The 15,896-nt window shown below is 39.3% G+C and overlaps 2 protein-coding genes across 3 annotated transcripts in view; both read left to right on the top strand.

The window, feature by feature from the left end:
• The window catches only part of NETO2 (neuropilin and tolloid like 2), a gene marked incomplete at both ends in the record, with an annotated part of 60,582 nt that overhangs the window by 2,455 nt on the left and 42,231 nt on the right, over positions 1-15,896 (top strand). The window lies entirely within an intron of this gene.
• LOC308435869 (heterogeneous nuclear ribonucleoprotein A1-like) lies at positions 9,155-10,006 on the top strand (the record flags this gene model as incomplete). The annotated part of the gene is made up of 1 exon (XM_080936625.1): positions 9,155-10,006. The coding sequence occupies exon 1, from the start codon at positions 9,278-9,280 to the stop codon at positions 10,004-10,006; it is 729 nt and encodes a 242-aa protein (XP_080792751.1). The 5' UTR covers positions 9,155-9,277.

The following is a 15,896-nucleotide window of genomic DNA, read 5'->3' as shown; positions in this document are numbered from 1 at the left end:
GGTAGCATTATGATCCTATGAAAATCTTACATTGGAATTATGAACCTATTGTTTTTCTCAAGTAACTATACATTTGCTCCAGAAAAAATCCTGTCAGACCCATTGATATTCAAAGCTATATAATTTGAGGTTAAGTTTATGACATAATGGAGCTTAACTATGCCTTAGCCATATATATTTAAAAGTCTTATCTGAACTGGGTATTAACTTCTGTTCTTTAGTCTTAAACCTCATCCAGGAAAAATACAGCTGTCTCTTTAAAAGTAAAGCTTCTTTTTAATACAGTAACACGGCCCTCTTAATACTTCACCACCATCACCACACACACACACACACACACACACACTCATATGGGAGGTTGTGTAATTATCAATTGAAAATTCATGGCTTTATTATAATGAATCTTGAACTAGAAGCCAATCTCAATTTTTACACAGTGTTCCATAAGGGGGAAGAATGTATACATTACAAAGCCAGTTTAAATCAAAACCACTGTCAGTCCTTTGGGAATAAGATAGGAAAACAATAGACTATAAATTTTATGCCTGTTTTTCAAACAATATTTCAAATTTTAGAGGCTATACCTGATCAGCATAATATATCATCTTTTTGTTTATTCTCCTTTATAATAATTATTGATGTCTTGGATGTGTTGGAGTACTGTAAAGTTGAGTTAGAAAAGAGGCTCTAGAGGGTGATTTAACCAGGGGTTCCTAAAGTTTCCTTAATAGCAGAAACCCTTTAAAGGCAAGAACAATTAAGAGGAGGGCTGCTATTGTGGTGGGGAGCCACCCACTTTTTAACATGTTCAGTATATTTCTTATGACAGAGTACCATATACTAACTGAAAGTTTAATCTTGTTCTACTTAAAGTGGGTTGAGTAATATATTAGAAATTACAACACTAGATGATAGCAATTAGTCTTTCCAGTGTTGTTTGTTCACATGAAAATTTGATGACAGTTTCTATAGATGTTAGAGTTGACTCCTTTGATCAAGATGAAGCATGCAAACTGCCCTCGGAACATTAACAGCATAGTATTCCATTGTGCAAGAAAGAGAAAGTACTTCTGCCACAGTCACTTTCTTACTAATGTGCCTGGCAGGATGATCGCCATGTATAGGCTGCAGTGATCTAATGGTTACCAACTATCTTCATTCTCCACTAATAGTATATGAGATTTAAATTTGGGACTGTTTTTGTGGTTTGCAATGTAGTTGGTTAAAAAAAAATGATTCTGTCATCTTGTTAGATTTAACAAACTTTACATTTACTGCTTAGATGCTTACAACAAGAAGACCTAGAAAGAGACATGTTTAATTGCTAGCAAAGATAAATTGAGCCAAGTTGATAAACAAGAGTGGTGTCTGGTATCTGAACAAAACGAAGAAAAAAGAATAGTTTGTTCTTTTCATCTCCTTGATTTATGCACAAATAAAAAGCTGGGCCATGCACATGCTCCTTTTTACAGAAGTGTGAATTTGTCAATTAGTACACCTCTTTCAGTACTGTGCAGTCAGATTCCTGCTTAGTCACTTTGTGCATTCATCTAATTTGTATGGAGTGCCATTATGGGCCAGGCTAGTCTTCTAGGCAGTGAAGATGTGTCAGTGAACCAGACAAACATGGCTCATCTTTTTAGTAAGAAGAAACCAAATAAGCACACATACACACATGGAAAAAAAACAGATGCATATAGTATACAAGTAAGACAAATAATAGTGGCAATTGAGTAAAATGATAAAGAAGACAGAAGCTTATTTAGAAGTTGGAGAAGCCTCACAAAATCAGTGAGGATGAAGGAATCAGCCTTGCAGAGACTAATTCTAGGCATACAACATGAGCTAATCCCTAAAACCAGAAGTACTTCACATTGAAATAATGGGAAGAAGATCTGTGGACCTGTAGATAGTAATCAGGAGATTGGAGAAGTCATCAGGTGCCAGATTGCACTGGACCTCAAAAGAGTGGCTGATGGATTTATTTACATAAAATAGGAGACTTTTAGAAGATTTTATGAAAAGCTATGGTGTGATCTGAATTACATTTTTCAGAGATAACTAGCTGATTTATGCACAGTTGTCCACAGAGTGCTATAGTACAAAACTTTTTATGTCACCACACAGCAATTTTACTCTTCTTAAGTAATGCTCTGAAGTTGAGCTTCAGTTACTCACAATAAATATTGTTCCCAGAGTCTCTTAGAGTTAGGTATGATCATGTGATTCTGTCTAGTTGGTAGATATATACAATGATTTGTGCATCTTAAAGAAACTCTTACTTTGTTATTTATAACATACTTTTTGTTTTAATATAATTTTAGATTCTGGACAAGTTTTTATTTTTAAAGGAAATGGAAATATTCTGTGCCATGGTTTCCTGAATGATGAGTATAATGTAGTCATGGTAAATACAGAAGCTGTGATAGCTGGCAACCTAATATCCACATTGAGTGATGAGTGACCTTGGAAATAGAAAGTATAACTGAGTAAGATAGAAAGGTTTGGGGTCTCTGATAACAGTCTCCACTTTGCTCTGACTATTTATCTCTACTTTGTTTATATAATCAGTATATAATAGTAGGCTATTTAAACTATTCATTTTATTATTTCTGCTACATATTCTAGTCCTAATGCTAACATAGAAATGTAAAAAAATTAATGAAAATAACAAAGTTAGAGTGTTAGAAAGCTAGTAAATAGTCACAGAAGTAAAAATGAGGATTCTACCGAGTAAACTTAATCTGGAAAAGGTTCTTAGAAGGAGGTTTTAGATATTGTAGAGGTTATTTTTCTAAATGCAAAGATTCATAGCAAGTGTGGGTAGTCAGAAACAATGAGAAATGTGTATAGTGGTTTAAGAAAACAGAGTAAGTCAATTCACCTGATCAAAATTACAAGAACCAATTCAGACTCTCTCCTGCCCCATATATTATTGTTTCAGACTTGTCTCTGTCAGTATCAAAGAGGAAAAAAAGCAAACTGTTTCTTTCAGGATATTATCATTCAATTGCAGTGTTCCTCACAGTATAGCCCTAGGTCCAGCAGCACCAACATCAATTGGTAACTGGTTAAGATAAAGATTCATGATACCTACCATAGATAGACCTAGGTAGCTAAAAGTAAACCCCATTCACTCACAGCTGTCTGATCTGATTACCTTGGAGGTGACATTAAACTTTGAAAAATACTACCTCACTAATTTCTTTCTCATACCTAAAGTAGAAGATAAGGTAGGACCTGCACATTTTTAAAACCATAACACATTACCAGATGCAACATCCAAAAAGTTGTGCCATTCTACAATCTAATAGAAGAATATAATATATCCTTTCTAATAGCCTTAGCAACACATGAGTAAACTTACTAAAAATCTAAGTATTGTACAAGGATCCCAGTTCAGTAACTGAATTTAAATTCAAAGTGAATCTGGTAATTATTTGCTAGCAAGTATAGGGTGCTCGTTTTTATTCTATTCTGAGAACCACAAACTGAATTTTATGATCTTTGCCTGAGATGTTCCTGTTTCAACTGTCAAGATAAATAACCCAGAGGCTGAAGAGATGGCTCAGTGATTGAGAGCACTTGTTCTTGCAGAGGACTTGGGTTCAGTTCCTAGAACCCATGTTGTGGCTCACAGACATCTGCATATTCAGTTCCAGGGGATCTGATGAGGACACCAAGCATATACATGGTACAGATATATGCATGAAGGTAAAACACACATAAAATAAATAATTTTCTAAAAAAATAAAAACCCCAAAGATAAGTCTTATTTTTGTTTACCAGGACTAACCAACTGGTGACTGAAAAAAAGTTTAAATATCAGCCAGTCAAGCTTAGCATGTCCTTCATCTATCTTTATCTTTACCAGCTCCCTCTAGCCCATTCTCCCTCCTTCTCTCTCCCCCCTCCCCCCTGCTCTCTGTTCTTTTAAATCACACTTAGATTTTTGTACCAAAGGCTGTTGTTTCCTCAGTTTGCAAAATATTAAAATACAGCCTTCTTATAGGCTTAAAAACTTTCTTAGCAAATTTGTATTGACATTTAGTGTTATGAAAATTGAGACCCTAAGGATTCTCCCAATTTTCATACAATATTCTGGACCAACACATATGCAACAAAAAAAAAAAAAAAAAAAAAAAAGACATGAGTTCAGTTGTCTACTTGTTTGTACCAGGCACACTGGGTAAATTCCTTTGTTTCATATCTCCTCTGATTTCTGAAGAGTCTTAAGTTACATAAAAAAAGATACCTTCTCACACAAAAGGAGTAAGGTAGGGTTTAACCATTGAAGATGAACTGCTGTTGTAGTTTAGATAGAAACCCAGGGGCTCATAGGATGGCTTAATGAGTACTATCCTTGCCATATAAGGCGCAGTGAAGTACACCTATAATCCTGGCATTGGAAAGACAAAGACAGTAGGATTGCTGCAGCTTGCTGGTCAGCCAGTGTAATGAAGTAGACCACCTCCATATAGAGAGACTTTTACTCAAAAAGTAAGGTAGACAACTTATTTATTGATAAGCCATGCCACTGAAGAAAGTGGTGTTTCCTACTCAGTACCCATTAACTTCCTAAAGTTCCTCAGTAAGAGGTAGATCTTTATGAACCTTACCCCCAGCCACTGTGCATGATGAAATAGTGATAGTCCCAGTTTTGTGCAGCTTACCACAGCTGTAGTGAGTTCATAAGTACAGTGGCCATGCCCAGAAGACTCTTTCATGGCACTTCTTCCTAACTTCAGGCTCTTCTGTTCCTTTTCCACAATGTTTCCTAAGCTTTGGAGGGGGCAATATAGATGTTCTAGTTAGACACAAACATTCCACAGTTGTTTATTTTCCAGTTTGACCAGTTGTAAGTCACTGCATTAATTATGTAGAAGGCAGTTTAACACAACTCCCTACTCATGCTTTTATAGACAAGAATTACCAGGAAAAAAAAGAAAGGGAAGAAAGGAGAGGTCACAGTAGGAGGCTTATTAGGAGAACCGGTCTTCTCTTCGGCAATGTGTTGTATGAGTGTGTGAGAGTAATGGAGGATATAAAAATGACCCAAAATTTAGTTTATACATATATGAAGTTATCAAATATATATATGAGCAGGAGAGTGAGAAAGACCCCTGATATCAACCTCTGTCTTTACACATGAACTTAAATGAAAATAAAGTGTACTCCTATACACATAAAAACATATGGCACTCTTGAGAGGTAATTTAATAATAAAGTAGTGTCTTAGGGTTTTATCACTGTGAAGGTACACCATGACCATGAAAAGGAAATATTTTTCATATAAAGGAAAACATTGAAGCTGGATTACAATTTCAGAGGTTTAGTTTATTATCATCATGGCAGGAAACATGGCCTCGGGAAGGCAGACATGGTGCTGGAGAAAGAACTAGAGCTTACCTCTTGATCTGAAGGCAGCAAGGAGAGATGGTGTCCACACTGGTTGTATCTTGAGCATATAAGACTTCAGAGTTGGCCTCTATAGTGGCACACTCTCTCAAACAATGTCACACCTATTCTAACGAGGCCACACTCCCTATGGACAGGCATTCAAACACATGAATCTGTGTGGGGCATTTCTCTTCAAACAACCACATAAAGACATTAATTTTACTAATGAGTTACTTATTTACTAAGCTTATTCTGGATGCACTATGGAGAAAATAGTGCCTGGGTAATACATAAATAAAGGATGGAGGCCACTGGAGTTCAACATTGGGGAATTTATCTTGTCTTAGCCCCTTCTGCTCTTCCTGCTTCCTGGCTACTATGTGGTGAGCAACACTACCACACTCTCTACCATTATATGCACCCTCAATCCAAAAGCAATGGAGCAGTCCGCCCATGGACTAAAATCATTGAAACCATAAGCCAAAATAAACCTTCCTTTTTTCCACTCAAGTATTTGTCATAGTGACAAAAAAGGCCGGGGGGGCTGGGAACTGTCACAGCTAATTAGATAGATGTTTGAAATGGTCTCCTAGTTATTGCTCTATTTCTTTGAAGAGACACCATGACCAAGGCAGCTTATAGAAGGAAGCATTTAATTGGGACCTCCACAGGTTAGCCAGTGATCATCATGGTGGGGAGTGTGGCAGCAGATGGGCAGGCATAGAGCTAGAACAGTAGCTGGAGAATGACAATCTGATCCATAAGCTTCATGCTTAAAGACTGAGCCTAGTGTGGGTTTTGAAACCCTACAGCCCTTTTTCTGTGACATAACTCCTCCAACAAGGCCATATACAAACCATTATAACTGGGTTTTCTATTTTTTAAATATTGATCCTTCCTAAAAGCAATGTAGAAATGAATCAGGAGTTGTCTTGCTACTGATAATAAAGATCTGATGGCCAACAGCTGGGCAGGTGGAAGAGTGGCATAAGGAGAAGATAGGAAAAGTGGGGAATTCAAGAGTGGACAAGGACAGGCATAGACCACAAGAAACAGCAAGCTACATGCGCGTCATAGGCTAGATAGTTGGGTTAGGTTAGGTGAGCTAGCTGGTAGACTGCCCAAGCTAAAGGCCTAAGCTTTAAACTATAATAGTCATTCATGTCATTATTTATACCACTGGAGGGTCCTCAGAAAGTCCCAAAAGAGTGGATTTTCAATATGCCTTCCCAGGAAAACTGCTGATTTTCATGTTAATGAGGAGAGATTAAAAAACAAAACAAAAAAAGCACCAAAGACAACTCCTGATTCATTTCTACATTGCTTTTAGGAAGGATCAATATTTTAAAAATAGAAAACCCAGTTATAATGGTTTGTATATGCTTGGCACAGAGAGTGGCACTATTGGGAGGTATGGCTTTGTTGGAGTAGGTGTGTCGCTATGGGTGTGGGCTTTAATACCCTCATCCTAGCTGCCTAGAAGCCAGTCTTCTCCTGTTTGCCTTTGGAACAAGATGTAGAACTCTCAGTTCTTCCTGCACCATGCCTGCCTGGACACTGCCATGTTCCCATGTTGATGATAATGGACTGAAATTCTGTAAGCCAGCCCCAATTAAATGTCCTTAGAAGAGTTGCCTTGGTCATGGTGTCTGTTCACAGCAGTAAAACCCAAAGATAAAAGCTGGTACTAGGGGTATTGCTGTGATAGGCTTGATCATGCTTTGGTTTGGCAGAATGGTTTTGGGACTTTGGATTTGGGATGCAGTGGAATCCTTTAAGTGGGGCTTAATGAGCCATCCTAGTAAGACTGTGGAAGACTTTGTTGCTGAGGATGATATGAACTGTGCAGACTTGGCCCAAGAGATTTCAGTAGAGAAGAATTTCAGTATGTGGCATAGAGACTGCTTTTGTGGTATTTTGGTGAAGAATGTGGCTGCTTTTTGTCATTGTCCGAAGAGTCTGCCTGAGGCTAAGGTAACAGATTTAGATTAATTGTACTGACAAAGGAAGTCTCAAAGCCAGCAGAGACTTTGTTCTCTGGTTAAGCCTCCTGTGGAGCGTTTTGAACAAGCATAGCAAACCTAGAAAGGAAAAATATAAAATACATGTTTGAAGTATTAAAGGTGCATCAGGAAGTGAAATGATGATGAATCCTGTGTTCAAGGATATTAAATTAAGGGAGTGGTGACCTTGGGGCAAGATTCCCTCTAGCTAAATTTAGATACTTGCATGGAAGTACAAACCTTTAATCTTAGGAGGTAAAGGCTAGCAGACAGTTCCCAGTAGAGAAATACAAGCTTGATAGACCACACCTTATTCCCAGCTTTTGGGAAACAGGTAAATCTCTTGAGTTCAAAGTCATTCTACAGAGCAAGTTCCAGGACAGCCAAGCTTAGGCAGTGAAGGAGCTGGAAACAGAAAGCTGGTGAAAATGCAGTATAAAAAGGGGGTAGTGTTCTAGCCCAAGCAAACAGCAGAACTCAGCAGCTTTGGCCATTTGGCTCTGATTTTATAGTCAAGAGGAGGAGACTACTGGGATAATTGATACTGGTTAACTGGAGCTAAGAAGTTAGCCATGATTAAGAAGAGACCAGCATCTCGAAGGTGAAATCTTCTGGACAGTGTTTTCTGTGAGCACAAAGAAGCTGTGTTCCAGAAATAGCCAAGGTTGTACCTTGTGCTGCAGCTGTACTTGGAAATGTGTAAGAGTCACCCAGGTGGTACTGGTTTTGAAGGCATGAAGGGGTCATGAATTGCAGCTGAGGCTTGGCACTTTGAGAGACCATGGAAGGCCATTGGTGAAGGTGCACCCTCAATTGCAGTTGAAAGCCAAGAACTAAAGGAATCATGGAAAGAATTTGAGGCTTGGCACCATGAAGAGAGCCTATGAGAGGCTATTTGTGAAGCCTAGTTGCAATAGAAGACCCCAGCCAGCATACTGAAGATGCTAGTACAATGGGATGGCCCCAAGAACAGCAGCAGCAGTGGAGTGGAGTCAGTCAGCCTGGAGTGCTACAGAGGGCAGAGCTGGAGAAGTGATGCAAGTCTTTTGGAGAAACCCAGAGGATCATGTGTAGATCTCAGACACTGAAACTAGAAGCTGTAATGTTGAAGTTGCCTTGGAGACCCCAAGATGCTAAAGATGCTAGAACCATGAGATACCTGCCGAGGAAAGCTGCTAACGGAGTGAAACTAGCTTAGGAGAAAGAAGTTTGTTAGAGTCTATAAAGATGTTAAGAAGTTGGAAATTTGAAGACTGCTTTGATCTCAGACGTTGTGATGCAGAGTTTGGAGTTTACCCAGCTGGTTTCCTGTCTTGAAGTTTTAACATTGAGACTGCTATAGACTGTGGGGACTTTGGAAGTTGAACTGAATGTAATTTTTTATTATACTATGGTTAGGTCTGGCCCTCACAGATTGATGTGTTTGAACAAGCCTATGGGGACCAGGGAGTGGAATGTGATGGTTTGTATATGTTTGGCCCAGGGAGTGGCATTATTAGGATGTGTGGCCTTGTTGGAGTAGGTAGGTCACTATAAGTGAGGGCTTTAAGACCCTTGCCCTAGCTTTCTGGAAGCAAGTCTTCCATTTGCCATCAGAAAAAAAATGTAGAACTCTCAGCTTCTCCTGCATCATGCCTGCCTGGATGCTGCCATGCTCTTACCTTTAAGATAATGAAATGATTTTGCTTTTTCACACTGCCGAGGAAGCATCGCTGAAGGTTCTCATCGCCCTACCATCATGTCTAAAGTCAGAGTCTCCCCAGGAGCCAGAACAGCTGTGGAAGCTCTTCATCGAAGGGCTGAGCTTCGAAACAACCAACAAGAGTCTGAGAAGCCATTTTGAGCAATGGGGAACACTCGCCAATTGTGTGGTAATGAGAGATCCAAACACCAAGAGATCCAGTGGCTTTGGGCTTGTCACACACACCACTGTGGAGGAAGTGGATGCTGCCATGAATGCAAGACCACACACGGTGGATGAAAGAGTTGTGGAACCCGAGAGAGCTGTGTCAAGAGAAGATTCTCAGAGACCAGGTACCCACTTAACTGGGAAAAAGCTCTTTGTTGGCGGTATTAACGAAGACACTGAAGAACATCACCTACGAGACTATTTTGAGCAGTATGGGAAATTTGAAATGATTGAAATTATGACTGACAGAGGCAGTGGAAAAAAGAAGGGCTTTGCTTTTGTCACCTTTGACCATACTGTGAATGGCTACAACTGTGAAGTAAGAAAGGCTCTGTCAAAGCAAGAGATGGCTAGTGCTTCATCCAGCCAGAGAGGTCAAAGTGGTTCCGGAAACTTTGGTGGCAGCCGTGGTGGTGGTGGATATGGTGGCAGTGGGGATGGCTATAACGGGTTTGGCAATGATGGTGGTTATGGAGAAGGTGTCCCTGGTTACTCCGGAGGAAGCAGAGGTTATGGAAGTGGCAGACAGGGTTATGGAAACCAGAACAGTGGCTATGGCAGGAGTGGCAGCTATGACAGCTATAACAACAGAGGAGGCAGAGGTGGCTTTGGCAATGATAGTGGAAGGAATTTTGGAAGTGGTGGAAGCTACAATGATTTTGGCAATTACAACAACCAGTCTTTAAATTTGTAGTGGTAGCGATGGCAGTGGCAGGAGGTTCTAATCACAGCCAGGAAACAAAGCCTAGCAGGAGAGGGGAGCCAGAGAAGTGACAGGGAAGCTACAGGTTACAACACATTGTGAACTCAGCCAAGCACAGCGGTGGCAGGGCCTAACTGCTACAAAGAAGACATGTTTTAGACAATACTCGTGTGTGTGGGCAAAAACACCAGGATTGTATTTATGACTGTTTGTATAACAGGTTGTTTCAGTTTCTGTTCTGTGGAAAGCGTAAAGCATTCCAACAAAAGGTTTTACTGTAGACCTTTTTTTACCCATGTTGTTGATTGGTAAATGTAATAGTCTGATTGTGATGCTGAATAAATGTGTCTTTTTTTTTAATGTGCTGTGTAAAGTTAGTCTAATCTGAAGCCATCTTGGTAAACTTCCCCAACAGTGTAAAGTTAGAATGACTTCAGGGTAGTGCCAAGTTCCATTTGGAATTTATTTATGGTTGCTTAGGTGGAGAAGCCATTGTCTTAAAAAAAAAAACCTTGGTATTGTTAAACTGCCAGTTAGTTACTGTTGTAACAATGAGTTTCACCATTGAAAGGGTCATCCAAGCAAGATCACACTTTGGTTATAATATAGTTGTTGGCACACCCTATGCAATATCAAAATTGTATAACAGTATCAGATAAAATAATAGGTGGGAATGAAGCTTGTGCATCATCTATTTTTATGTGTACTCTAAACAATTTATTCTCTTTAAAAAAAAAAAAAAAAAGATAATGAACTGAACTTCAGAACCAGTAAGCCAGACTCAGTTAAATGTTGTCCTTATAAAAGTTGCCTTGGTCGTGGTGTCTATTCACAATAGTGAAACCAAGACACCATTGATGGGCCATACAATCATACCAAGCTTCTTCAAGCACTTAGTCCTCTGCTGGTACAAATTAACTATTGAAAATACAGAGAAAATTTGAAGATTACACCAACACTCCACCAAATTCTTTTAGATAGTTTAAGCTGGTTTGATGAATATATCCTTCTAATGTGGTTCAGATTTCCTCAATATTTGGATAATCTGGTTGTGTTAAGACCTAAGTAGAATGTTAAGACCTAGGTAACTATTACCTGTCTAGCCTGCCATTTTGTGCTGTTACCAATTTCATAAGAAAACTTTCTCAAATGCTGTTACTGCCATTACTAGGATATTCTGTGCTTTGGTGTTCTTAAAAACCAGTCACAACAGCAGTCAGAACTGCTTTATATAGTTAGCCATAATAAGTTTGAACTTGAACCAACCACCCAACAGCACTTTCTACACCTGTATATGATATTTTATGGTATTTTCTTTATTAAGCTACCCCTGGGATGGACCCCAACATAAGAGAGACACCTGCACCAGTATAAGAAACTATACTTCTATTTTGAGTAGTGGTCAAATAAAATTTAATTCCTAAGACCTCCCTGGGAATTGATATCCTTCATGGCAGAAAGAGACATGTACGTAGGTAACTGACTTCCTAGTTGGCAAGTTAAGACATATTAGGAAAGGCAAGTCCCCTGCTACAGTTGAATACCCCAACCAATGGGAACAGGATAAATGTACAACGAAGACATGTACTTAAGGAAATACCTTATTCCTAAATCCTGATTGGTGGAATAACTTGGCACAGATGTTTGTAGATCTTAGATGTAAGAAGCCCTGTAGGATCTTGACTCAGTGTCCCAGTCAGCTCCTGAATCTGAAGTGAGGCCCTGATCAGTCCTGGGGCATATGCTCAATAAACTATTCCTGTCTGACTGAAATCAGTGTCTGTGTGGTTTGTGAGACAACTCCTGGACCCCCCCCCCCCAACAGTTTTTACATGACTCATACCAAGAAGTCTGTATTGGAAGTCTTCATTTCTGCCATAAGCCTGTCCTCTAGAAGGTATAAGGCCTTCAATTCTGTCAAACTTCTCCATATTTATGTAAAAATAACTTTTATCTGCCTGAAGCAGTTGTTATCTTGGAGGCTTACTGCCTTTATCTGATAACCTAGACCTAGCTCTAGAAGCTTCTAGCCTCTATAAAATTTTATCTAGGCCTAGAATGTTTTCTGAATCTGAAACTTCTTGCTAAGCTCACCCTTTCTAGTTCTTTTTGATCTCTGGCTGGCTGATTCAACTCAGCTGTTCTGGCTCAAAACTCCTCCCCACAATGACGGGTTCGATCTGACTTATTTCAGCTTCTAACTGAATTGTTCTGCTTGGCCTCATACTAACTTTGGCAATATGTTCTAATCTTCTGGCTTCTTTTGTCTTCATCTGTATCTAGCTTGTTCTCTCTCTATACAACCTGGCTCTGTAAAACTGTCCTGCTACAACTGTGTCCTCCTCCTGCACTGCTCTTTCTATTGCCTCCCTTTCCTTTCTGTTCTCATGAGAGTTAGGCAGATTCTTTTCTGTCAGATTGTTCTCTGATTCATCACTTTGTCTGTCTCTCAATTAGACATCGATTTCAAACGTGTGCTTCCTTCTACAAACTAAATTTACATTCATTGTTTGGGATTGAAGGTGTGTGCTAAGGGTGTGTCTGCATTCCAGTCAGGTCACAGAGACCTAGAATATAGAAGTGATCAGAGCAGCCTTGTTGCGTCATTAAAATTCCTCTACATATTTGGAAGTTATCTCTTGATACACAAGGATCTAACCTTAAGACATTTAACTTCTTTTCCTCCCCCACACTAAAAGACATTTTTGGAGATTTTTAGGACTTTCAAGTTACCTCCACAACTGGCCACTAAATTTATCTTTGGTGTTCTAATCTCTTTATGATTTACTGAAAAATTCCTGTCCTAATTTTATTCAGTGGTTCTACAATGGAAAATATTTACTCAAGGATGTCAGGTAATGAATGACACTAACCCTCATTTTGTGACATCCCCGTTATATCCCTCCTTTCCACATATTTACATATGGAAAAGGCACTAAGAATCCTGCCTCAATTCTAAGAAGGTGAAATAGACCATTCAGTTGGTACAGACAGCAGCTAGACCTACTACCAGCCAAAGTCTGTTCTGTATGTATGAAGTTGCTATCTCACTGAACAGTTATCATGGGATCTTCTTTCATCTGTGCCCATCTCTATTTAAGCTCTTTCAACTCTCATTATACTTAATACCTCTGCTAGCAGTCCACATATGAAATTGTTTTCCTCATCTCAATATCACTTCTTACAAATGTTCGAATGTGTCCATTTCTGATGTTCTGCTTCCTCTTTCAGACTGTAGTTTCCCTTCTGACCTTTTTGCCTTAACTGATCATTTTCTCCTCCCTGACTAGATACACAAGAAACTCCTTAGTGGGTCTCATTGCCATTAGTTTTCAAAAGATTTTATTTCTGATAATCCAATAGTGATTATTAAATCAGATTGGCTATAGTTTCTCTTCATAAGATAACAGAATCTAAACCTTTTTCTAAGGCTAGAGCTATAGTTGGTTGGTCTAGGGCTACAGTGTATTCAGATGCTAAATACTGTATCTCAAGATCTGGTTGCTACAGGATGAGCTGATCCTCACATATCCCAGCTTTTGTTGTGTAAACCTTGGCTTCCAAATTATCCCTGATTGGTTAGTAAAGATGCCTTCAGCCTGGGCTGAGCAAAAGAGAGTGAGTGGGTGGTTGTGAAGGTTCCCGGGTTTGGGGTCACAGTCAGGGACCACAGGGAAGAGGACAGGATGAGAAGTCACCGTAGAGTAGGTAGATCATGAGTGCATGTCCATGAGGACCAGCCTGATGGAGTAGGAGCATCCCAGGAGGAACATGGCAAGTGGTATCTCATGGTTACTGACCGGGAAGTAGACAAATAGCATAGAGGATAGACATCTCAGCTATAGTGCTGTAAGGCTTTTTATAAATATAAAGTTGGTAGATAAATTTCGAAGGTCACATGTGACCTGAGTATACTCTGTAAGGACAGAATTTCTACTTCCTTAGAATAATGAAAGTGAGGACCATTTCCTTGAGTTATTAAAACTCCAAGAGTTTAAACAAAAGTACATAAATTTTAGATGACAGTCTTTCAAGAAATAAGCATATCAATGTCATAGTGACTATAAGCTGACTGGTGTCCTCCGCAACCTTAGGTTTGTGCCACCAACTAATAAAGGATCAAGCTATTTTATGCATGACCAGGAGTAGGAAATGGGGTGAGGGGCACAGAAGCATCATTTGATTTAAGTAACATCTTTGGGTGGATCTTTATTGGCATCTCATCCTGCGGGATTAATTTTTATCTTTTGTGTCTTGACTTCCTAGGATAATGACAAAACAACCAAATAGAAAAAAGCTGTATCACTGGAAGCCCTGACTCAGCACTCTCATTAAATATATTGTCTTTGTAAATATGTCCCTAGTACAACCTTGGAAAACCAAACCATGCTTCCAGGGTCATCTCCCACCAATTCTCTAATACTCTTCTAACAGACTTTTCTAAAGGTCTTCACTACCTAGGCTGTTTTGACCTACCTTGAGAGGGAATCATAACCTCTAGCAACTCCCTGATCCTTATATCTTCCCCACTCACCTTCTCTGACATGGAAATCTAATAGTGATTTCATTATTGCTTTGGCTAAGCTAGTCATCCCTACTGTCCTGCACAGATCACCATCATCTAACTCCCAGGTCTTAGCCATGAACAGAAACTTGATGGAATACTAGGTACTACTAACTGAAGCCTTTGGTGTGAGTAGCCTAATAATTCTGTTGTCTGCAACGTCACCAAGGCCAGTTCTACAGTGTCTGGGGCCAGTTCTACAGTTCTGGGGCCTTTTAGGAATAAGTCATCCCTATTCCTTTTTCTCTACCTCCAGATTTGTATCTTGAGCAATTCCTTTTTAATAAAAAAAAGTTAAACTCTATTGTTACCAACATGAACCTTCCAACTTGTACTGGTCAGCTGGAAAACCTACTCTCACCTATCACAAGCCCCATAAATTACTGCTTGGTTTTCTTCCTCACTGACTTGGTGTTTTCTTCTTAGCTCCCTCTCCACTGAGAAAGTTATCCTAACCTTAAAAACATGCCAGGGTTCATTTGTGTCTCTATTGGGAATATTTTCATTTGTGCTACCTGAACAGGTCTTGCCAATTAGAAATTGGAGGTACCTACTTCTTGGATATCTAGACATTTAAGTCCATCTTACAAATAGACTACTATATCCAGTCCACATATCTCAGAGTAGTTACCCTGATGCCAGCCCTTCATTATAATAACAGCTGGGGGCATTCCTAAGAGTGTGATTTACCAAGAGGAATTATCCTGGTGGTTGAGCTAGACATGGAAGAATACTCCCTACAATAAATACATAATTGGAAACTTTTTCTTTTCTAGGTGTTTAATTTTTCTTATTGTTGTGTATGGGTGAGGCTATACATATACAACAACATACGCATGGAGATCAGAGGACACTTCTAAGAAGTCTGTTCTGGGGATTGAACCTAACCGTAGTCAGAAAATGCTTTTGCCCTAGACATCACACTGGCCCGTTCTGTGTTATTAACACATTCACTAGTTCAACTGCCAAAGACCATGAAGCCCCATCAGAGCTCCTTAGATCCCTGTGCTCATATACTCGTAAATAATAGTCCTTGTTGCATAGGGTAGTGTTTGTGCTATTGCAAGTTCCTCAAATTGTATCTGAATACTTGGGGCCAGATTGAATTGGAAACTTTTAAACTCTTAAAGTTGGCTAAATCTCTAAAAGTGCTTTATCTGGCACTGGTCTCCTCTTGCATTTTCCCTTACCATTTCCAGTGATTTTCTTTATACTAGGAATGTTATTTGACTTTCTCTTTAAGAACACTATAACCTGTTTTAACAGATGCTACAAAAAACTCTCTAACCAAACTCAGTGTAATGTTAAAACTTTTTA

Source organism: Micromys minutus (genome assembly GCF_963924665.1).
Source record: "Micromys minutus genome assembly, chromosome: 24".
Lineage (NCBI taxonomy): Eukaryota > Metazoa > Chordata > Mammalia > Rodentia > Muridae > Micromys > Micromys minutus.
This window is presented reverse-complemented; position numbering and strand designations above follow the sequence as displayed.